Source organism: Fringilla coelebs (genome assembly GCF_963513975.1).
Source record: "Fringilla coelebs genome assembly, chromosome: 8".
Classification (NCBI taxonomy): Eukaryota; Metazoa; Chordata; class Aves; order Passeriformes; family Fringillidae; genus Fringilla; species Fringilla coelebs.
This window is the reverse complement of record NC_140066.1, coordinates 17,087,651-17,111,626: the sequence shown is the minus strand read 5'-3', so window position 1 is coordinate 17,111,626 and position 23,976 is coordinate 17,087,651. Positions and strand designations below refer to the sequence as shown.

Here is a 23,976-nt window from a genome sequence, read left to right as displayed (position 1 = left end):
GTTAGTAAAAGCTGCTGGCATGCACCCACAAGGGCTGGAAGCACCACACTGGCCATGGAGAGGTTGGGAGTGGTCACAGAGGGCCAGGCAACCTGCATGGCCTTATATAGCTGCACACTGAGCAGCTGGCTTTTCCCAGGGCCAAAGGAATTATTAGTAAGATGACAGAACTGGAAAACTCTTCTTGGCAGGGAAGCAAAAAAGCAAACCTAAATGAGTCAACGGATTCCACCAACTTCCTAGAACAGAAATCCAAGCCTATTGTGGCTTTGTACAACTATTCCCCACAGCTCAGCCCTGGGAACACATGGACCAAGCAAGAGTGCAACCAAACCTACCACACAAAATGAAAGGACACAACACATGTGCTCTCTTCTTCTTCATAAGCATCTACACCTGATCCTTTCTGACAATCCATTCAACAGGGCCTGGAAGCAGACCCAACTTCCCTGATACTAACACTTTTCAAAAAACAAATACATAGCTTCACTCCTTGGCAGCACTTTCAACAAATTAAAAGACTATTTTGCAAATAAAAAAGGTGCATTAATGTATTATAAGCTGGCAGCAGAGTAGCAGAAAAGCAGCTTGAAATTTGAGGAAAATGACAGTAGGAGCAGAACAGGACACTACATATTTGCAATCTTTTTAAAAAAATATTCTCCTCTACCACCCTCAAACTGCTTCCAGACATAAAGGGAAGGACAAACTCACTACAGGAACACCTTTTTTGTTGAAAAAATCCTTATATAAATATACACTTTACCTTTGAGCTGCTCAGGGCTGCACAGTTCCACCACCCATCTAGTGACTATAGCCAGAGGCAAAGAGCCATTTGTTATAGAAATAATTTTCACCTGTGCTGCAATGAACATTTGTTGGCTCTTTTACATCTGCAGCCACAACAGAGCTGCGTGTCAAATTCATCACAAGCACTTCACTGACATGGCTGATGCCTGGATCGTTTGACTATCCTGTGAATTTTGTGGTAGGAGTATCTGTTTCTCCTGCACCTTCTTTGCTTTGAATGTTCTTTTTCAGGGAAAGCATCTTACTCAACACTAAATTTCCAAAGAAAGTTGATAGCTGTCCCCAATTTGTCAGACACATCTTGCTGCTTACCCTCATTAAGGGAGAGCAATGCTGGGAGAGGCTTAGCTCAGCCCTAACACATCAGTGCAGTGGTGTTCACACCCTAATTTGTAAAAATGAAATCACCAGGAAAAAGAAGCATAGTTCTTCTAAAATATTCACACTTAATTTTTTCTATGGAGAATTTCTCAGCGAATTCATTTCCCTGTGAATTTCTCAGTTCAGCAACCAGGTAGGCTTGAGTTGACTGAAGCACTGTCTTGAACTTGATTTTACATGGCTGAAGACAATAATGCAACCTTTACTTTGGTTTCTTGGTAACTACATTTCTCTTGAAACAGAAAGCAAAATTAATGAACCAACAGGCTCAGAAAAGAGCGGGAGCTCCAAGACACAGTGAATTCAGTGGGAATTTTTTACCTATGGCAACATTGTTGATTATCCATTTTTGAGGCAGAAGACAGACCTTTTCCCTACTCTGTTCACAAGTCAAACAGCAAAGCACCTGGGGTGCTTTCTTTGAGTACTCTTTCCACTTAGGAAAGAGTACTCAAAGAAAGCAATTTGTGGCTGGGTTTTAAATCCTAGGAACTGATGAGATTTGCCCCTTTGGGTGAAAAAGCAGACCAGGCATGTTTTCTTCAGCTAGAAAGTTGATACATTTTTAATGGCCGCTTGTGTTAGACAAGATTTCCTGCCTACAATCTGATCTGAAATATTTTTGGACTGTTACCATTGCTAAGAAAAATAACGAAACAGGAAACATTGGAATGCTGTTGATATACACAATCAAGCATACAGCGCAAACAGCATTTCCTTTACCAGAAGCATTTAAGTCCTTTCAATTCTCTATATTTACACTTCTCTTAAATAATCATTAGTAAGCCAAACATGAAGACATCTTAACTGCCTGGCTATAGTTAAAAGAGAAGAGAGTTGCCTATTTGAAGAATACACATTATAAAGATTGTTTTGGTTCACAGAAGAGCAGATGAAAAAGACAAGCATAATACTTCCATGAAACTCCTTCAGCTACTTGCAGCTTAAAGGCTTTCTGCAGCAGAGATGCCTCCATTGTATATATTATCCTTTAAGGATTTGTCTTGCACTAATTCACCCACTAGGGTCTTCAAACCACATACACTCATCACGGGTACAGCCCAGTCACAAATGAAGTCTCCACTGTCACAACAGTGCTGATCCTTTGGTGAAACTGAAACACCTGGTGTGAGCTCAGACTTGTGTCTGAAATCCACCTGGCACAACCTTGTTGCCACACTGAATGCAGGTCAGAGAATATTTAGCATGGATAATCATTTAAATAAGTACTCATTCAAAATTCATCAGCTAGCAATTTAAAAATCACTAAGGACTTATGCTTTCACAAGACATCTCTTCAATGGTGAGGAGAAAAGGAGGGCTGGGAAGACTTCTCACTCCCGAAAACCTAGCACAGCTGGGCACATCCTCCCACCAGCTGTGTAATGTTCCAGCCCACAGAGGTGCTGCTCTGTCAGAGCAAGGATCGGTGCCAGCCCAGCTCCTTGGTACAATTGATTCAGCTAAGGAGCTACAACTGCACAGAGTGGAGACCAGACCCAAGGGCTGCTGGTGCTGCAGTGCAAATTATATACATTCTTTTTCATACTCAGCCAACTATTTACAGAGCTACTTTGACAGAGAAAAAACTTTCAGCTCTGACCTGACTGTATTGTGAGCCTTCCTCAACAACTGTATGGTCAAGCCTTAGTGACAGAGCTGTGCCCACCAAAGCTCAGGAAGCCCAAGCCCACTTGGCCAAGAGCACTCATTTTCCCCAAGAGCCTTCCAGTCTCTCCATTCCCACAGCAATGCCCTTCCCTTCTTCACAGAGGAGGGATCACCACCACACCACAGTCTGCTTTCCCCACCCACTTCCCCTACCTTAAACTGAGCAGGAAGATGAAGTATGGCTCCAGGTCTTTTAAAATGCTTTCTCTGTCACCTCTCTGGGCATCCTCTCAAGGCCTTTCAATTTAAGGCCTTAGATTGTAAAGTAAAGAAGTGCTCCTGCCTCAGCAATAAAGACTACATAGCTCTTCTAACCATGGAGTGGAGCTGAATTTAGACCAACACAATTATGGGGACCTAGGAGGAGACACTGGGCACTAGGGATAAAATATTCTCAACAGAGTACAACCAGGAAAGACAACATGATGTACACAGATTTTCCACAGCAATGGGTAGTAATATCAAACTCTAAAGCACAAGAAGTCGGATCACTGCTTTCACATTCTTGCAGATGTGACATTCTTACCCGCCTTCTGTCAGCAGAACTCAGTAATCACTACAGCAACACAAGCATCCAGCACACACTCATGCTACCTCATTGAAAGAGGGTCTTGAAAGAGTTGAGTTGTGTAAACTGAAAGCCCCTGCACAATTTTACACAGCTGCAGATCCAGCTAGAAATCTCTCCCACGGCAGCTTCCAAGCCCAAGGCCAATGAAATGTGCATAGGGTAGCTATAAACTTAACGACTTTGTAATTAACATTAGCAAACACATTTTACAGACTCAATGATCTGTAAAAGTAAACTTGCCTGCAGGCTGAAAGAGCCCTTGCCTCCCTTTCTCTTTCCCAGCCCAGAACCACATGGCACTCGTTTGCCAAGTCAAGCAGCTGGATTTAGGAGAGGAAAAGGAACACTCCTTTGTAGGAAGATTACATGCTGCTAAGTTCAAGGCCAGTGGGAGAAACTCTGGGGTTAACAGGCTGCTGCAGTGTTCACTGCCCATTCACACTGCCTGCACTGTGCTCCATCCTTCCATCTGTGAATTCCCTTAATGAACCGTCAGGCATTTTTTTTGGCCAAGACCCATCGCTTCTTCCAGAACTGGGAAATGCCTGCTGAACTCCTGGCATTGTCCAAGCCATGGTAAAGACTTCTGTTTATCACAGAAAAGCCCTGAACAACTCAACCACTGTGTCATTTAAGGCATGCTTTTGCACTCCTTTTGAAAGCACTTCCCCTGCATCTGCCCTGAAACCGATGGATGATCACTCTTAGGGAAGGCAGGCACAGGAAAAACTTGCTCCAGAGCAAGTAGAAATGCCATACTGACTTTGAAAAGCACCAGTACCTGCAGCTGCAATTCACACCAAAAGGAAGAATAAATCCCCAGCACCCTCAAAAAAACCAGGCTCCAGTTCTTTTAAGTAGCAGCAGTTCAATGCAAAGCAGAGCCCTGCCTTCCCATCTCCATTTCCTCTCGGTACAAAGATGGCCTAAGAACAAAGCCTGGCTGGGGGAAGAAATGAAGCTGTCCATTGCTCTGCAGTTCAAGATGGTGGGAAGGCTGAAGCCAGCCTGTGCTCTACACTAGTGGCAGAAATTGTGGCCCAGCTTTCACCTGCCTTTGGTTTTTCTGGTCTTGGGGAGACTGATGCCCAAGAAGAACTTCGTTGCACCCTGGGTCATCACTGTTTAAGGCTGACAGTGCTGTTTGTTCGAGAGGCTTCAGAATGTACAACATTTCTGAGTCTGTGCTTGGCAGCAACCAGGCAATTAATTGCCTGGAACAACACATAAGAATATATTTTAACTGCTAAAGGAGTGCAACAGGAAGGAAGGTCGTCACCTCTGGTTGCACCTCCTCTGCTATGAGTGAAGTTTTCATGAGACTATCTTTGGTTTCTTGCTGTCAGGACCCACAGAGTAAGCTGACAGACCCTGCCCTAAATTATCAGCCAAATCCTCACTTGGAAAGTTGTTTTCATAAGGTCAAAGTGCAGCAAATGCAAACAGCATTAGGATTAAAGGATGAAATGCAGTTCCCTCTTGCTAGCCAGCACCTGCCAGACAAAGCACTAAGAGGTCAGATTAAACCAGTGAGAGGTCTACTGTCACACCAAAACACAGCTACTGCCCACCCCGCAGTCCTCCCTCTCTCCAGCCCCAGTCTGGCCCAGCTACGTACCTGCTGACTGTCAGAGTCAGTTCATCTGTGCAACCCTTGATTTTGTTTTGTGCCTCAAGGTGTGTCATGTTGTCTGTGTTCACTCCATCAATGGCTATGATCTGGTCTCCTATACACAAGTTGGCTATTGCAGCTTTGCTGCCTGGAGTCACCTAAGAGAAAGCAAAAAGAGTGAATGGACTTTCCAGGGAGGAGATTCCCATAGCAACATTTGAAAAGGAGTTGGAGAAGTTGTGGTTTTTCTCACTGGTACCTGGAAGCAAAGAAGGTAAAATTATTGAAAGTAAATTCTAAGAAGAAATTTATCTAGGTCTTTTAGATAAAGGATTTTTTTTCAGCACCCACAGACAGAAATCTGAAGAGAGAACAACAGGTAAATAACAGAAATAATATTTTCACTCAAGACAATTCTCATGCTAGAGAGCAAGATCATAAAGAAAGGAACTATGTTCTTTCCTGGACAGAGAAGTGCTCTCTGAAAGAAGAAGGTGCTGAGGACAAACAGAAGTCCAAGTCTCTAAGAACAGAGGTGACAGAAAAGAGTATCAGAGTCATTGCAATACCAATGCCAATCACAAACAGCTTTGCCTGCATTACAGTTTCATTTATTTTCTTCCTTGAAGAAAAGGTTTGGGGTCAAGATTTTGGATTACTTCTTTAGTTGTAATAGTACGATTTTTCCCAGAAACAGGTGCAATGCACATTCACTGACTTCAGTGAGATCAATCCCAAAGCAGTGTATGATCTATGCAGACTGGAAGGGGGAAAGGCATCAGAAACTTCATCCTTAAATCACAAGCTGTCAGTAGTGTCTGAAAAAGTAGAAGCACCAACCCCCCTGCCTGACCAGAGCTCACCTTGATACCTGTTGCCATATTGCATCTCCCTTTCCTCTCCATGTGATCCCAGAAGACACTAGGCAGCAATGCCATCAGAATGACATTCCTCATGAAAAAGATCCCAGCTAAAACTTGGCATTTTCAAACAAATAAACTAAATGGCTTCTTCATTTTACCCTACTTCTTTTAAAGAGGTGCCCTCTTAACAACTGAGACCACTTTGGGCCAAAATTACTGCTTGGGCAGAAGGTGAATAACATCACATTTGTCGCTTTGCAAACACTGCATAAGATTTTGTGCAGTTGTAACGAGTTTGTGAAAGGAGTGTAATGATTTCTATGGGCTTTCATCCATTATTTAACAGGCAGAGGAAATGAGAAGGGTGGACTGCTCCCAGACATGAGTACAGATTAAAACATGCCTTGCAGCTGAGACATGCCTCATTTATGAGTCCATTACAACTGGTATTCATTCTACACATTCATGCTAGGTTTCAGCATGCTGGAAAGCAGCTGAGCAAACCCAGAAGAGCTTTCAGACATAAATACCATTCACAAGATTTAGAAATCCCTCCTAACTAGGGTTTGGTTGGCAAATCATTGCCCCCAGGGAAACATTTTCCTTCTAGAGGTGTCACACATTAGCAGTAATCACTGTTTCCCTGGGTCAAATCTGAAGCTGTTCAGCATATCTCCTCACAACTGGAGCGGGCTATTTTCCCCAACCAGAAGAAAAATCACAAAATGCTTTTCTTTTTTTCACCTCTCTCCTAGGAAAGTGTTTAGTGGAAAAAGAAAGGACATAAAAGTGGCCCACAGATGCCCAAGTTGACCAAGGTGCTCAACATTAATCCAAAGAGCTTCAGATGGGTCAGCCAATAGTGAATGACTACCAGCACACCATTTTGAATGCTGCAAGCAGTCTCTGAACTGACAGAGGAAGTGCTGATGAAAATACCAGACAAAGCACCAATGGATACAGAAAATTTGATTTACACGTGAAGATCCCCCCCTGCCAAGCTGCAGCCCTCAGCTGACCAGTGACCTACTGAGGCCACTGAGTGCAATCTGCAGCCACTCCACTGGATTCATTGCCTTGAGAGTACCTCCTGTAAACCTTGTGACAGGGTGTTGTGCTTCAACCCCAGCCAGCAGCCAAGCCCCACTCAGCTGCTCACTCACTCCCCCACCTGCAGGACCAGGGAGAGAACTGGGAGAGTAGAAGTGAAAACTTCTGGGCTAAGATAAAGACAGTTTAATAGGGAAAGCAAAAACCACACACACAAGCAAAGCAAGGAATGAATTCACTCCTTCCCATGGGCAGGCAGGTGTTCAGCCATCCCCAGGAGAACAGGGCTCCATCATGCATTATGGTTACTTGGGAAGACAAACAATATCACTCCAAACATCTCCCCTTCTTTATATACTGGGCACGATGTCATGTGGTCTGGAATATCCCTTTGGTCAGTTGGAGTCAGCTGTCCCGGCTGTGTCTCCTGCCAGCCTCCCCTGCATCCCCAGACTCCTCACTGCTGCATGGCAGTGCAAAAAGCAGGAAAGCCTTGGCTCTGTGTAAGCCCTGCTCAGCAATAACAAAAACATATCTGTATTATCAATCCTGTGCTCAGCACAAATCCAAAACACAGCCCCTTACCAGCCACTGTGAACAACCAGCCAAAACTTGCACACAGGGACAGTTCGAAGCTCTTAAGAAATCCTGAGCACTGATAGCTGCCTACAGTCCCACCAGGTTTAGGAGCTGTCATTATAAAATCCATAGGACATATCCCTAAGGATACCATTAAAGCAAAAGGAGCCTGCAGGAAATACAGTGTGGGTCCTCTCCTGATCTCTGGACCTTAACTGAGTCACTTGGTTTCTTGGGGCCTTTATTTCCTCCGCTACCAAAGGAGGGAGAGAGGCACATTACTCACCCCTGTAAGGAACACCAAGCTCAGTACACTGTTACCATGATTCATTGTCAATCAGATAAGCAGCCAAAGGGTCAAGAACAACACTGGATTAATGCCAGCACTGGAACACAGCTGGAGACTGAGCCATACAGCTTGCTGCATTTCAAGATTGATAATTATACAATATGTGATAGGCTGGTAGAAGCAATCATGAATCACCAGGAACAGCTAAGCCACAGCAGCCAGGGACACTGAAATACTGAAGCCTCCTGAAGAACTCCCAAGAGACACTAGGAAGAGCAGCTGGCATTCACAGTGACACCTCAGTGCATTGCAAGTGCTTGTGGTGTCAGTTCCCTTCTGTGTCCACTTCAGAGGAATTGGAAATGCAAGTGCTCTTCTCCATCAGATAAGAGCCACTGGTAGCACAAGGGCTATTCCATGCACTCAGGTACTCACATAATCCTCTCCCCTGAGGGCAAACTACAAGGTTGCACAAAAATATAAAAGAGATGTGTATCTGCCAAAAGTAAATATGTTTTAAAATCCAGCTTCTTCAGGTCTGGAAATAACTTGCCCTGAAATGCAACCTTCCACAAACTACTGCCTACAATATCCAGCTCATACTGTCTGCCAGGACTGTTCACAGCAAACATGTCTGCACAAGGGCAGGGTATGGAGAGAACCCATCCCCCATCCTTTTAGGATGATTTACAGCTACTAATAATGTTCCCTTCCCCCCTCACAGTAAAGTCTGGGCTTATCTCAGTGCTGCCAAGCAAAAGGCGTTTCTGTCATTAAGCGAGGAGCACAGAGCTGCCACTGTGACATTTTCCTGCTTTTATTTTTGTCACATACCTGCCTGGTCCATGGGAAGCAGCAGGGGCAGGCATGTGGCTGGGGGAAAGCAGGCAAAGGTGCTCAGAGCACTGGCAGCTATCAGCCAGCTTACACAAAAGTACTCCAAAAATGAACAAAAGCTTCAGGCAGGCAGGGATCCGGTAAATTTTCCACCTGAAACTGCTTTGCTCCTGCTCTCAGATGATCTAAAGCTTTGCCCCAGCCTCTCTTATCCTTCCCTCTTGACTGAGCATGGAGCAGAGACCAGCAGGAGCCAAGGGACCAAGCAGGCAGTGCCTTGCACATCTTGTACAGGCGGGTGAGGCAGTATTGAGCAGCCAGAGCTGCAGTTCTGCACGGATAGGCACGAGGGCTGAAAGACACTGCAAGGAACCAACCTTGTACAAGTCACAGCTTGTGCAAAGGCACGGTCTCTCATGTCCTTCAAAAGAGCTCCCTGACTTGGTTTGGGCTTCCTCCACTGGGCTTGAGCAGATGGAACATAGGCAGACTCCAAAGGCACTGGGAACCTCCCTGGTTCAGAAACACCATGGTTGGGTGAATAAAGCTCTGCACACCTTATAACATCATCCCCAAAGGCTTCCTCTGGAAAGGAGCCATGCCCTGCCTTGCGGGGGTTGCTCCCAAGCAATTGGGTAACACTGCCATTAGGTCATTTTGCTGTTGAACAGACAATGCTGAGATGGGCAGAGCAGCACCGATTCATACTGTGTCCAAAATAGGTCCCGGAGTGATGCTCTGTTTGGGTGGTGCTCTGTGTAAGAAATCTGGGCTACTACAGAAATATTCTAGATACTTACAACCAGACACATCAAACCATGTCCTTGATACCAGCTCAGACACTTATGCCAGCATATGGAAGAAACAAATAATCCCCATAATCTACAGGTTTGATTGTGCTCTCTTTATTCATGCAGAACTCAATGTATTAGATAACAGTTTAGACCAGTTATAGGCTTGGATCCCTTTTTTTAAAACAGGTCCCACAGATTCAGGATTGGTTTGGATAGAAGAAAAAAACTACACAACTTTCTTATGCTACAAAGTGAAGATTTGTGCACATGTGCCCCCTTGCACACACACTTAGGGCTCCATCTTGCCAACACCACCAGGACTTTGCACAGCTCAGATGACCATCTCCCACAGCTCAGATGCTACTACCTGCTTGCACTGGTGGCCAAGAAGCAAAGAAAGTGCTATGAAATATCAAGTCTTCAGAAAGTCTTTGGGCAAGTGCATTTACAATAGAAAACACTTTGATTTAGCAGCAGGAGGAACATCTGGCTGCTTATTTAGCTCCCAGGACGTCTTCATAAAACTTCTGTCTGTCCCAGAGCTTGCCAAACACAACTACATTTTATATTCGATGTAATTCCCTCCACACATGCTATCTAACAAACTCTGCAGCCCCTGGACAGGGGTATATGGTGCCTTTTTCCTCCTGCAGGCAAGGATCCAAGAGGCAGCAGTGGGTGTACTGAGGGAAGCTGCTGCCCACAGCAAATGAGAGGGAGGAAGGGTGGGAAGCATTTTTATGGAAAGCAGCATAACTCAGCTCCCTGTGAGTCAAGATAGATGGGTGGGTCTAAAATTCATTCAATTTTTTCTGTCCTTCTCCTCTCATCCATTCTGGCACCCTACATGCTCACTCTGTCAGCTCTTCAGTTTCTCACAGATCCCGGCAGCCTCCGGCATCACTCCTCACTCCACACCTAAACACATTGCAAGAAGTGATGAAGAGATAAGAAAGGAGAAAATTAACATCAGCCAAGAAAAAAAGATCTGGAGAAACTGCACCTATGTGTGTTTGAGAGGAAAACCCAGCTGGGTCTTTGCTGGAAAGGACAGACATGAAGCAACATACTTCCAAGGCCACCAGTGACAGCCAGACATCTGACATTCACTTTAATCCTCCCCACCCACCCACACTGCTCTTTTACCATGAGTAATGTCCTCAGCACTGGAGTATTATGCTAAGCAGTCAAAGTTTCTCCCAGCAAAAGCACGCAGCTGGGTCAGCAGAGATCAGAGGCTATGAGAAAATTCAGACAAGCACATTCCCCACCCTTCTCTTTAGGGGAGCAGGAATGATAAGCTTTGCAACTGGCTCCAGGAGAGCTCCCTTCAATGCTGCTCCCACAGTCTGGCAAGGCTGCAGCCCAAGCCTCACTGGCTGCTCTGTGCTGGCCCAGACCACACCATCACCAGGAGATAAGAAGGAGAAGGGGATCACACCTCTGGCCAGTGAAACCCCTGAGCACCAGCCCACCCCAGTGGGGTCTGGGCTCCCACAGCACCAGCTCCTCTGGCAGCCCAGCCCTCACCCTCCTGCCTACCTTTGTGCCCTACCCTGACAGCCAGAGGAGCTTTGCTAGCATCAGACACTGCACAGAGAGGGCTGACCTCAGTAGCATGGTATAAAAACACATGGGTGAGAGGATTTGCTCAGACAAATGCTCAAATGGTGGTCAAGGAGTTAGCCTCACAGCTTCTTTTGCAACATTAAAACAAACAAACAAGAGATTTTTTTACAAGGCCTCAAAAACAGCTGAGTCCTTCCTGATGGTTTATTTCATCCTCTAAATAAATCAACACATCCAGTAATCAGCAACCATCTAAGATACTGTAGTCCAGAACAACATCAATTATTTATGCACTTTAGGGCTCCTATAATTTCCCTGTTTGTACTGAAAAAAAAAAATTCTCCTGTTATTTTGATGCTGCACCCTTCAAATCCAATTCATTTTACATAATATATATATTTCTTGATGGACAAAGTGATTTTTAAGGGTGAAAGGTACCAAGAAGCCTGCAGGCATATGTAACTTGACATCTGGGAACAAAAAGATCTTTCTTCCTCCCAAGAAGTCCAGCATTTGCTTTTGTCACCTAAAGCTCTAGGGCTTAAAGCTCTCACATAATGTTAAGGCTGGTACATTCACCCCAAATGTAGAGTTCTCTCTTTAGGCCCTTTGGGGAACTTGCCCAGAATAAGGTGGGTAAGACATCATGAAAAAAGATTATACTGGTTGCAAAGAAGAGGTACAGAGAAAAGGGAACTCCAAAGTTTGGGTGACATCAAGCTGCTGCATAACCAACAATAAATTAATCTGAATGTGTGAACTGAGGAAAAGAGAACCCTGGCTCCTAGGAAAGACAAGAGTATGGCTCCTGCATGTGGCTCTGGTAGAAGGCATTTGATTAGTATCCCAAAAATTGTAAAAGTTTTTTCAAGGTAAAAGTGCCCTCCCAGACTCAGGAAACTGGACTGGAAAAGATCAAACCTGTCCTTGTCCAAAAGCACTTTGCATTTACCCCAAGAAAATTTGCTGCTTTGCCCTTGCTACAACCCAAACCCTGGTAGTCAGGGAAATCAGAAAAGTCTTTTCATCTTCTCAGCAGCCATTTGTAACTTTGAAGCACAGGATTTTTCCAGGGAACTGCCAGGATTGATCTTGATTTCAAAGTCTGCAGGGGCACAACCTCCGCTCCTCACAGCCGGTGCGCTCTGACAGAGCGGACAGGATTCTCACCAAGCAAAGGCACAAGGCATCCTGCCATTCTCTGACACCAGCCCAGCCACTTCTGCAGGGCCAGAAGCCCTTGGCAGGTGACACTAATGACACCAATGTTCCACAGGCCCTTATCAGCTGCTCTGGAGCAGCTCTGCCTGGTGCAGCCCAGCAGGGCTGGTGCTGCCACAGCCCCTGCCCTGCCGGCAGCCAGGTAAACATCCGAGCAGGAAACATAATGCCACCTTCACCTTCCTGTGAAGCCCAGCAGCTTTCCCCAGCTGCCTCCCTCTGCCCAGACAGCCTCGGAACAAAGCCCCAGCACAATGCTGAGATTTGCAGTCACGGGCACAAGAGCTGGACCGCGTGGCAGAGGAGCTGCAGCCATAGGTGTGCACAGCGGTGACCAGCCAAGGCTTTCCGGGCTGAGGAGGGAAGCCAGCCCAACCCTAAATCCTATCACATCCACCACACCCCATGTTTCCTTTGGCACAGGAAAGGCCAAAGGGTTCCACTTCGGGAGCAAAGGGCTGCCCGGAAAGCCCCAGCTCTTCTCATGTCTCAGAAAATCACCGGCAGCCAGAGTCTCTTTCCACGTGGGGAAGAGGCTGGAGCCCAGCTCCCAGGGCAGCCTCTTGTGCCACTGGGCTAAACCCTGGCACGCACCAGAGGGAGGAGAGTCTCCACCCATCCCATCAAGGGATGCCCAGGGTGTCCCCTACCAGCAGGACTCTCCCTCACCACTGGCTCTGGGATGCCTTTACTCACCTGCTTACTGCAAGGGTTACTGGCTGACAGGGTAAGGATGTCAGCTGGTACCAAAGCTAAACCTGGTATCTTTTCACACCACAGGATTCAGTCCCATGACTGATTTCAGACCATCAAGTCCAGTTTTACCACTAAATCAAGCTTTAAGTTGATAAAGTTGGTTCAGAGGGCCATGCTTGAAAAGAAAACCGACACACTCAAATACCCAATTATGATCCGATTCTGTATTTTATATAAATTCTGAGTTTTTAAAATACTGCAAATAGATAAAATATCAGACTAAGCAGGGATTAATTCATTTTACAGTGGTCAAAATCAGCAACAAGCATCATGTTGGGATTTCATCTTTTTAACATATTTACATAACTGGGCTGTCTTGAAACCAATTTTTCATTGGAAAACTGGTTTTATAAGAAAATATCCAGTTTTATAGACCCCCAGAGACAACCATCCTTAATGGAGCTGGGAGGTTTTAGACATGACAAAATGGCAAACATCTGCTCTGCCCATATTTTGGGTCAGATGCTCAAGATCGCTACCACAAACCACAAAAATCATCTCAATAAAAAGTTTTATCAGACAGCTCCATGTATTCAGCTGGAAACAAAAAGTCTCAATGGTTATCAAAATCAAATGCAACCAAACAGGCAACAGCTCATGTTACCTGAGGAATGGAGGGGGATGGGGTCTGTCAACTCCACTCCTTTTCAGACCACTCCATTTCATCAGTGGCTGCTTATACAACATGCTGCTTGCTCCCTCCTTCAGCTCCCAGCCTCAATGGGATTTAACTGAGAACTACCCTGTGCATAGGTCAGCTCTACAGAAACTACTACACTGTATGTATTGTGTCCCTTCATGTCTCAGAAAGACCTTTTCTCAAATTCTACCCCACTGACTCACTGCAGAGTATCACACAAAGATCAGTAAAGACAAGGGCCTTTCCTACTCCTCTAAGGCAATCCAGCAGGCTTTGACCCAGAGTTCATTACACTGATCAACACAAGTTTGGGGTTTTTTCTGAACAAAGACTGCAATAAACTGTCGACCAGAACCCTACAGTTTTAAAAAGAAACATAAGCCAGAAACATCTGCGAAGCATCTGTCCTAAAGAGACGGGAAACCCCACAAGAAAGTCTCATGAGCAGCACTTGTGAAATCTCCATACTCAGTTCTCTCCAGGAAGACCAGTCCAACACAACTAAGAAATCAGACATGTTCTCACATAAAGATGCCTGTGATGTATTTGAGCCTGAAGCAGCTTTGAACACATATTTCAAGTGGGAAGTGAGATAGAGCAGTGACAAAAGACAAGGTAAGAGCAGTTGTAGAAATGCCATGATCTTTCATCTGCTGCTCCTCTAAGGCACAATCAGGCATTGGTAGCATGCAGCCACTGTAAGCCAGAAGCCCGTGTCCAGGCTGCTCTGCTGGCTCCCATGCTCATGGCACCAGTGGTCCTCATCCTTCTTGGACCCAGGACTGCAACACCAAGGGTCAATGACTTCCTCTGGAGAACAACCCAAACGGTGCTGGCACCCACCAACACGACTACATTCCAGTGCAGCTGCTCCCTAGCTGACTGGGGAGCTTGAGAAGCCAAAATCCACTAGCAAGAAACTGAGGCACAATGGTGATGAGGGCCATAAATACCAAGATAAACTCTAAAGCTTAACAGCACAAGCATGATGGTGCCAGAAGCCAAACATGAGCTCCTGGCAGGCAATGCAGGCTGAATTTAGGCACCTGGTTCAAAAAGAGCTGCAAGACACCAGTTCAGGCCTATGTCTAGATGGATGTCTCTCCTGGCATCCCACCATGCCAGCACATGGAACAGCACAGTGATCCCATCAGAGCATCACTGGGACAGGCTCCACTGCCTACATGGGACAGCACTGACCCCATAAACAAGCACTGACCCCACAGACAGCACACCCAAGCTGCAGTGCTCTCAGTGTCAGGATGCTGCTGCTCCCCCACGCCCAGGGCAGCCCAGCCTGGGGCACCCCTGCTAACAGCGCTCCCCATGAGCACATCGTGCACCCACACACCTCCCACTTGCAGCTGACGAGGGAGAGCGAGCTGCAACCTCCCAGACTCCCAGGGTAATGCTCTTATCACAGGTTACAGCCTCCCCACCCTCCCTCTGGCCTCAGGTAGCCCCTCTATCTCATAACACAATAGGACCAAGGCCCTCACAACCCCTGGCAGATGTCAGTCCTATGGCCACAGCTCACCACGTCCTGTGAGGGAAGAAGGGCTCCGTGCCAGAAATGTCTCTGGTGAAAACACAGGTACCAAATAAAATAAGCAAGAATATGTAAAGTCATCACACAAAGAGGAACGGACTTTTAAAAACAGGTCAAAACTGGATCAGATCTTTTTTACATGGAAAGGGGAAGACTTGCCAAGAATTTCATTCCTGAGCCCAGGAGAGAAATTCAGGAGCCTTACGAGCAAACCACAGGAAAGATTAATGACTTAAAGTCTGGGAGGGGAAATTAAAAGTGTCAGAGGGGTCACAAGAGAAAGCCCTGATAAGAGCTGCTAATTGTCAGCATTTACGTCACCAGGATCAGAGAGGCTATTTTATTACATTTTAGTCTCTAGGGTCAGAATTTCTCAGGAGATGGTTATTTTTGCTGCTTTGCTGATCTGTGTCCCTTGGTATGTGCCTATAAGCATTGACAAAGGCGACCCAGAAGAGCTAAGAGCAGGTAGGGCTTTAGACACCCTTCTGCCTGAGACTCTTGCTGGAAGGAAATGGCAATAATTACCATAACAATGAAGTAAATACCACTTCCCTTACAGTAAAGCTGCTTTCATGTCCCAAAAATCCTTTAGAAAAATGAAGCATTATTACTGTAATTGAAAAAGATTACACAGAAAACTAGCAACTCACCCACCACCCCGCCGTGGGTTTAACAGCACTTGTGAGCTCTGCCCTTCCTGCAGCTGGCAGCTTCCCCGTGGCACCTGGGCTCCTTCAGGCAGTGGGACCCCATGGCAGGAGATCCCGTGGCAGGAGGCATTTATAAAAATTCACAAGTCTGACCAACCTGGTTTTCTTTAAGGGCAGTTCACGTAAATTCAAGTTCTGGCATATTCCACTTCCCGCAGCCCTTCCTCACCTGGGCATGCGGGCACTTCAAAATTGTGCAATGGAGGCAGATGCCAGAGCCCAAGGCTAAGAGCAGCTCGCTGGATGCCTCTGCTTTGCCGAGGGATTCCTGGAACGAGGAGCAACCTCTTCGTTCGTATTCCCATCGGGGAGACCTGCAGCCCGCCCCGACAAGAGTCTCGGTGCAGTGCACCCCAGGCAAAGCCGACAGGAGTTTGGGGCTCCGGGCGCCTGCAGGGCGCGGCGGGCAGGGCCCAGCTCCCGGCCGGGCCCAGCACCTGTGGGGGCAGGTGGGGACAGGACAGCGAGGCAGCGAGCACCGGCGTCTTACAGCCAAACGCTGAGGCAGAGGAGGGAAAAGCCATGTACAACGCTAAAACTGTTTCGATGCAAAATTTTTGCAGTTTCCTAACTAATTTCTCTTTAAGGGAGGGGGGGCAAGAAGGACTTCGAACAGAGACGGGCAGAGGCACTAAATACACCTTAACATGGCTACTGTAAACAAAGGCTCTTAACTATACATGGCAAGTAAAGCCTGCGAGCATTCAGCCCACCTCGTAGGAATGGGTTCCCACAGGCTGGGCTGCCAAACCCGAACCAGGGGCTCAGGGGATTCCTACCGCCTGCAGGGTCCCTATGGACAGGCCGAGGAGGGAGGTTCGGTGGGAAGCAAAGAACCCAGTCTGCTACAGGTGAACGGGCTTAGTGTGCCACCACAGATTTCTCCGTAAACATAAAAAAACCCCAAACAAACTAAAAAACAATGGGGAGAAAAAGACAACCCCACCTCCCGCCCCGGCTTTGCCGTTGTGCCACCTGCCAGCCCAAGCCGACCCCGGCCGCCCCCAGCACCGTCCGCCGCCGGCCACCCTACCCGGGATATGGCGAGGGGCTGCTCGAAGTCGCGGCCGCCCACCAGGCGGAAGCCCCAGGGCCCGGGGCCCGAGAGCACGATGCGGTGCGTCCCCATGTGAGCGCTGCACCTCGCGGGTGGCTCCGACAGCCCCGCCGCCCGCACCGGCCGGGCCCGGCCCGCCCCCGGCCCGCCCCGCCCGCCGGGCGCGCCCCGCCCCGGGGCAGCAGCGCCCGCTCGCCGCCGCCTCCCGGGAAGGAGCCGCTCCGCCGCGCCTCGGGGTCAGCCCTTCCCGGGGGAGGGCGGCTGCCGGGGTGGGGAATCCCGGCCCTCATCACCCCCTCCCTGCTGGCAGGCAGTAGAAGCCTCCGGCAGGCAGCCGCACGCTGGAGTGCCCCGGTACGGCACCTTCCAGGCAAATACTCTCCAGCCTGTAGCAATGTTAACTCTGAAACGTAATGCGGGCGATGGAATTAAGCGGCCCTGTCTGCAGTTTCCCCGCCAGGATCAGATGAGTGAGGGTGGAGCCTGGGAAGGGTTTTACCTCTCTGCTAATTTATCCCAGGTTCACTGATTTAGACAGTTTTGCTTATCTCTAGTCCCTTAAGCACGGTATCACCAATAAAAGGAATTCTTCTATACAGGTTTTTCAGCCAACCTTCTTATCGGTGATTCAGGAAAAGTAGTTGTTTCAGTTGCATATTAGGCCCTCAGTAATCTGATGGTGGACCAGTGGGAAAGGTTGGTCATAGCAACGGCATTGGCATTTACAACTAGAGTGTAAGCAGTGCTGCTCATTTAGTTAATGAATACAGCTCACCCATAAGCACAACATCAGCGAGCTGTATCTGAAGCTGGGATTCAGCCACAGCTGGGGAGCATGGAGCAGCAGCAAGTAGGAATGATGCAGGGCACACAGGTACTGGTCCTACAAGACATGGCCACAAATAATCCCATTGCACAGCACACTCTTGCTTCTGCAATCCCCTTTTGTGGTTGTGCCCTTTTTCCTGCATTAGCTTGTCTTTTCACAGGTTATTTCTTTCCAGGGTCCTTGTGTCCGGACTATTAATCCCAAGCAGAGAGAAGTACTTCTTCCACTACATCACTGGTGTGGCACTCATGACAGTGAAGAAAGTGACTGCTTTGCCACAGCAGTGCTCAGGATCACCAGAGGGCAATTGCACACTGCTGGGTCACCTTTCCCTCTCTGCTTGCCCAGCTTCTGAAGTCACTAGAACCTCTAGCTTCCTTACCTTAGATTAGACTGGAGAGTGAGTAAATACCATTGTTCAGCAGACACAGATGAGTTTCTTCCCTCCCTGTGCAGGCTGCTGTAAAGCAAACATAAGCAGGGCTTTTCAGCAAAGCCATGGTCAGGCTGCCCTCTGGCTTTTATATAAAGAGAACCGTGAAACAAAAAAGGGCTTGTGTCTGTGTGCTTTCTAAAGACATGTAAAGTAGCCTGAGGCTTTTGCTGTCGTGGTAGTTTGGTTTTAGGATCAACTTGTTTACAGTTTGGCTTCCTAAAATCATTGTGAGTGCAGCCATGATGTTTATCTCTCTGCCTGGCCATCCAGTCACATCATCACACAGTTTGAATCTGTTGCACAATTTTGGCTTAGTCTGAGAAGGAGGTCTCCAAAAAGTTAAAACTCCTTGTGAAATACCAGGAGCAAAGTCCTACACAGGCACCATGCAGGAGCAAAACGTGGAGCTGCAGGATGCATTTTTTGGGTACTTGTGTGTACCGGCCTCCAGTGAGCCCACCCAGGCAGCTCAGCTGTTGCCTTCCCTCAGTCCTTTGGGGCCTGTTCCCTTACACAAGGCACGCCCAGAAAGTCCCTGTTAGGTGTATTGCTGCGGGGCTGGGAGACAGGACACAATCACCACAGACCTACAAACCCCATGAGTTAATGCTGTAGCCATACCTGCCCTGTCAGGGTGCAGCTAGCAGATGGCAGAGTCTTCAAGCTTTTGACCCAAGCCAGGGTTAAAAATGCACATATAAGCCCAACACCAACTGACATCCCTTCCCCCACAGGCTGGCATTTTGAGTTTCTTGCTTGACTTAACCTGGGTGGTCTTCTCATCTGAGGTCACAAAGACCCTTTGTAAACCAGTGGACAGAGGTGTACTCTCACCTCCCAGGGCTGCCTGCACGCTACAGCAACTGTACCCTAACACCATGTTATGGTAAGATCTGTGCCTTTACACCTTGGTTTCTTTAAGCAAAAGTCACAGCCAGCCTACAGCTCAGGAAGGACTGGTGAGCTCAAGCCAAATCCCAAGCAGGATCCTCAGGTGCAGGACAGTGAAGAAGCCCATGGCAGACACCCTCACTTCAGTATGGATACAAAGCCACAGTGGGGCACTAGTACAAAAGTCCATTGCTACAGGAACAACCAGAGTAGATTTTATTTAATAATTTGTACAAGGAACACAATAGTAATTCAATAATTCCATTTATTAATTGCCAAATAGTAATCCACTGCAATAAGAAACAAAAAATCAACACAAAAAGAAGTTGCAGTTTGTGTGGATATGTGTTGTGTGTGCGTGTGTGTGTGTGTGTGTGTGTGTTTAACTTAACCTGGCAAGAGCAGGAACAGAAAATTAACTTTTAAATGAGTGTGTTATATACAATCAATATCAACATGTTACTTTGCTGGATAGATTTATTTGGTGTTATCCAACCTTACCAACAGGCCTAAACATTGTTGCAAATAACTGGAGGGCAAACCCAAAGCAGAACAACTAACCCATAAATAAGATGCAGGATTCAAGATACCTCCTGCAGAAAATAAACAGTGGCGCTTTGTGTCATATCTGAAACCTTTCATAATGAATATTTTGTGCTAAAACTCTTTATGTGAACATACATGGAATTCCATCACTTAAATTAAAGTGGAAAAAAATCCCAACCTTTCACAACTGCCTTTTTTCCCCTCCCTTCACTCAATGTGTTTAAATTATTTCTCTATACAAGGTAAGTACATTGTCTGTACAAAGTTAAATATACATATTTACAGTCAAACTTCTGAGACACAGAGTCTTCTCTTCCGCTGACCGAGACGGAAGACAAGCCTACTTGATTTCAAACCCAGGAGCATGGCTAGTTTATCAAAACATTGCAAGTCGTGCTAACAGTTAGTTGTACTTTACTCTTAATAAATCTGTATAAAAGCATCAGCATAAAAATAGGCATTTTATATTATTAAATACGGCTTATGACAAAATAGCAATCTACCCTTTGCTATTTGTACGGCAATTGTAGGAAGCAGAGTCTGATAGAACTGGTTTTGTTTATGCTTTTTCTTAATAACAAAAAGTCTATCAAAAGAGTATTCATAGTGGATTTACAAGCAAACATACAGCCAAGCCATGGGTTTGTTTGTTTGGTTTTTTTTTCCTCAAGGAAATACAAATCTATGTAACTGGTAATAACTGCTGGGAACAGCTTTCCAAATTGATTAGACTTTTTTTGTATGACTAAGAGGCAGCCAAAATGCATGTATTTATTTGACCTACCATCAACACTGTAACCAAAATGAAAAACAAACAAAAAAAAAAAAAAGGCACCCTCAGTGATACATTGCTCAGATTTTTTATAGCCTCTAAGATTTAATGCTCGGAAAGAAGTCCCAGCATTTCATCCCAAGGCATATACTGGAAAAGATGTGTGATCCTTTAGGGCCAGTGACAGGGCAAGAGGAGCAGAGAAAGTGAACAGCCGTAGGACTCATAAACAGGATTTGCCCTCACGGATGTTCTGTTTATTGGTTCTATTCTTTGTGCAGATAAATGTCAAAGCTAGGCTGATTTCTCTTTAAAAAAACAGGACTCAGTTAATTTTGCACACAATACATTCACACACACACCCCCTGCACAAAAGAAAAAACCCTGCAGAGATCAGTAATATGTTATTGAAGGGTTTGGGATTTTTGCACATTTGCATTATGCTTTGGCTGACCTCTCTGGATTAAACCTCCAGTCCCAAACTCCTTTTCCACACAGAGCTCTGCAATTCAATTGTATCAGCTGTCCTCTGCCTCTGCTGCGTCTTAAGATGCATGACATGAAGGAAAGGTTTTCTATGGAAATGGAAGGCAGAGAAAAGTGAGTCTTCAGCAAGGCAGAAACTGGGCAGCAAGCCTGTTTCTTGAACTCCTGTTCCTGAACTCCTGTGCCAACCAATGTGAGCAGCTGCGGGGCTGAGTACTGCCAAAGCACTACCCTATCTCAACACACAAACAAAACCTATACCATGTGCTTCCCTGAAGCCTTCTCAGAGGTAAGTACTCCGTACAAATTAAGATTATCATCAAAACTCTTACTGGGGAAGGGAGAGGAATACACAAAGGCAGCACTGTAAACTAGAAACTGTCTCTTCTTCAGCAAACAAATCACACCCTGACTCCATGGAAGCAGGGCTACACATTCAACTCAATAGTGTACCACATAACCACATCCTCCTAACATTTCTCATCTCTTGTCTATTACATTCATAAATTGTCTGTTTCTTCACTGTTTAAAAACACCATCTGGAAAGGAACCCCATCATCCTTGTCATGGTGGGATCACTGTTACTTTACAGGTATAGAAGCTTCACATAGTTGCCTGGGAAGGTGCCAAATTGCCTTGTTCTCCTGGATGTACCTGTTGCAAAATAAAACACAAGGAAGACAGTAAGATGGAGACATGCAAGGAAGGCTCCAGGGCTTAAAAAGGCACAGGTGGCAACCTCTTATGCCTGCAGGCATTGATTCCTAATACTATAATAGGAATACTAACAGGAGCCCTAGTCTAAGAGTCTTTTGATACAAACCAGATCACAACTAGTTCTGCTACTAATCATCTTTGGTCATCCCCTTTAACAATTAATAAGGTGCTGGTGAAAGCTCCTGGGCCTATAGGTCAGAAGTCAAACTCCTTTCTCAGTGTAAATGAGCTAATCTCCCTTAAGAAGAGATGGCAAGTCTAGATTTGAAATGTTGAGATAGAGAACACTGTCCAGACTTGCACTCCTTGAAGGTAAAGGATTTTGCTAAACATGCACTTGAGGCTGGATTTTCAGGGACTGCAACTCCTATCCATGTGTTGTCTTCACCCCCTACTTGTCACTTTCTGTAACTAGTCATGGCTCCCCTCAGCTTAGGAAATGCTACAGAAATCCAGTTTTTCTTGGTCCCCTCTGTTGCTCTGTCATCTGTGTAAACAAGAAGGATCAGGACGAAGAGAGGAATGGAGATACTAAGAAGATAAAAAAGGAAGTACTAGAGACCTAGCAAGGAAAACAAAGCTCCACCACCTTGCAGCCTAATTTTAATATTCTTGGTAGGAAAATATGGGAAATTGTGGGAAAACCGAAGTCAATTTTTTTCATCATTTTGACCTCACAAATGAAAGCAACTTCCAGACACTCTGCAAAACTGCTCATCCAAAAAAGCTCTGTTCACAGACTCACCCACAAACCAGCCATCATCACATTTCTCCATGACATCAACAATGTCACCGTCCCTCAGTTCCAGCTCATCATCATTCTGAGGAGTGTAGCTGTAGAGGGCTTGGTAGCTAACTCTAAAAACCAGAAAGACAGTAGATGTTAGCCACTGGAATTCTTTGACATCCCTTCAGGAGGAGATGTTCCTCTTCCCCTAATTCCTATTACATATTGCTGAATGCAGTCTGGACCTGTGTTTGCCTTTTGAGAGGTGGAAGCCAAGTGCATTGAACTCACTGTTGTCAAAGGTCATGGTAGTAAAAAGTGTCATACCTACACTGTGTGGGATATGTGGAGAGCTTCTGCTCCCTTTCTGCCATGTAGTTGTCTGCACAGACAAACAACCAGACTCTTCCTAACATGTAGCACCTAGACAGTGTTCAGTTGCAGACACCCTATTGAGTGCAAGCCAAAACCTGGATACACTCATTCTTGGGCTAAAGGAGACAGCTGTTTCCTTGCCCAGGCACACAGGCAGAGAGAGCCATAATTGACCAAATGGCAGAGCAAAGGACTTTAGAAAAAGATATTGCCTACTCTACTACACCCTATCTACATGGATAAATCATGGCTGAGGAGGTACGGTGGAATAAAAAACCCAAGGCTGAATCCTGCCCTGAGATGTCATTTGTCTGAAACTCATTATGATGACATGTGGCTACTTTTGTTCTTTAAAGCAAAGCTGACCTTTTCACACAATTCTAATAAACCTTCTGAAACACTGAGAGCTCTCATACCTCCCTATCTTCACCACCAGTCAGAAATATGGGCCCTGGAAGAGATGGGAACCAAAAGAACTTACATGTCTCGTGGTGTTTGACTTCGCTCAGGGCTGGCTCCTTGCTGCTGTGCTTGAGGTTGCTGAGAAATGATGAGAGATGATTTATGGTCATTAGAGGTCACCTTGTGGCGAGAGTCAAGAGGCTGAGAAATAGTACTGCAGTAATGAACAGACTTTTCTGCAATGTTTATGATTTCATTGCAAACAGCTTCCTGTGTGGTAGGCAGCATTGACATCCAAGAACACCCAAAGGACAGTCAACAGGGGGAAGGGAGGGGAAAATATAGATAAGAAGAGATGGGACATTCCAGTTGCAGCATATAAGTCCAGTAAAAAAAACCAAAAACAAAAAGAAGAGTTGTAGATCCAGGTAAATATCCAGGTAGTGGAGTGCAGAAGGGATCCAGATGTAAGCATGGAAAAACAGGCAAGATACAGAAGAATTTGGCATTTAGTTTGAAGATTTGTAACAAATACATTTACACATATTTTTAAAAGAAGCAGCATAAGAGGTTGCAATTAGTTATGCAGTGGCACCATTCCAAATGCTATGAAGTCAGTTCAAGAATGCAAGGTGAGGTTGGGCTGCTCCATTCATGCATTTGGCTTCATTTAACTTATACCCAGGGTCTGGCAGCACAATTAGCCCAACTTCTCATTGGCTGTGACAGTTTTTTCCTAATTGTTAAATTCCCTTTCTTCTGTTGCAAACAAGCAATATATGCAAAGAGATAAATATGTATCTACTTTGCAACTAAAAATAGTGCTGGCATTT

At 46.0% G+C, this 23,976-nt stretch overlaps 2 protein-coding genes across 35 annotated transcripts in view; both read right to left on the bottom strand.

Moving 5' to 3' along the window:
• The window catches only part of PDLIM1 (PDZ and LIM domain 1), a 44,700-nt gene extending 27,608 nt beyond the window's left edge, over window positions 1-17,092 (bottom strand). For both annotated transcript variants that reach the window (XM_084210337.1, XM_084210338.1), the window contains exons 1-2: window positions 16,939-17,092; window positions 5,052-5,203 (exon numbers count right to left, since the gene is read on the bottom strand). In XM_084210337.1, the coding sequence (XP_084066463.1) occupies window positions 5,052-5,203; window positions 16,939-17,034 (248 nt within the window). In that variant the 5' untranslated portion in view covers window positions 17,035-17,092. The remainder of the gene's footprint in view (window positions 1-5,051; window positions 5,204-16,938) is intronic.
• Window positions 17,093-19,311: 2,219 nt separating this feature from the next.
• The window catches only part of SORBS1 (sorbin and SH3 domain containing 1), a 161,465-nt gene continuing 156,800 nt past the window's right edge, over window positions 19,312-23,976 (bottom strand). For 23 of the 33 annotated variants that reach the window (XM_084210796.1, XM_084210811.1, XM_084210791.1 and 20 more), the window contains 3 exons: window positions 23,223-23,413; window positions 22,385-22,497; window positions 19,312-21,576 (listed from right to left, as the gene is read on the bottom strand). In XM_084210796.1, coding sequence (XP_084066922.1) covers window positions 21,509-21,576; window positions 22,385-22,497; window positions 23,223-23,413 — 372 coding nt within the window. In that variant the 3' untranslated portion in view covers window positions 19,312-21,508. The remainder of the gene's footprint in view (window positions 21,577-22,384; window positions 22,498-23,222; window positions 23,414-23,976) is intronic. The other 10 variants (XM_084210801.1, XM_084210809.1, XM_084210802.1 and 7 more) reach the window with 1 other exon arrangement.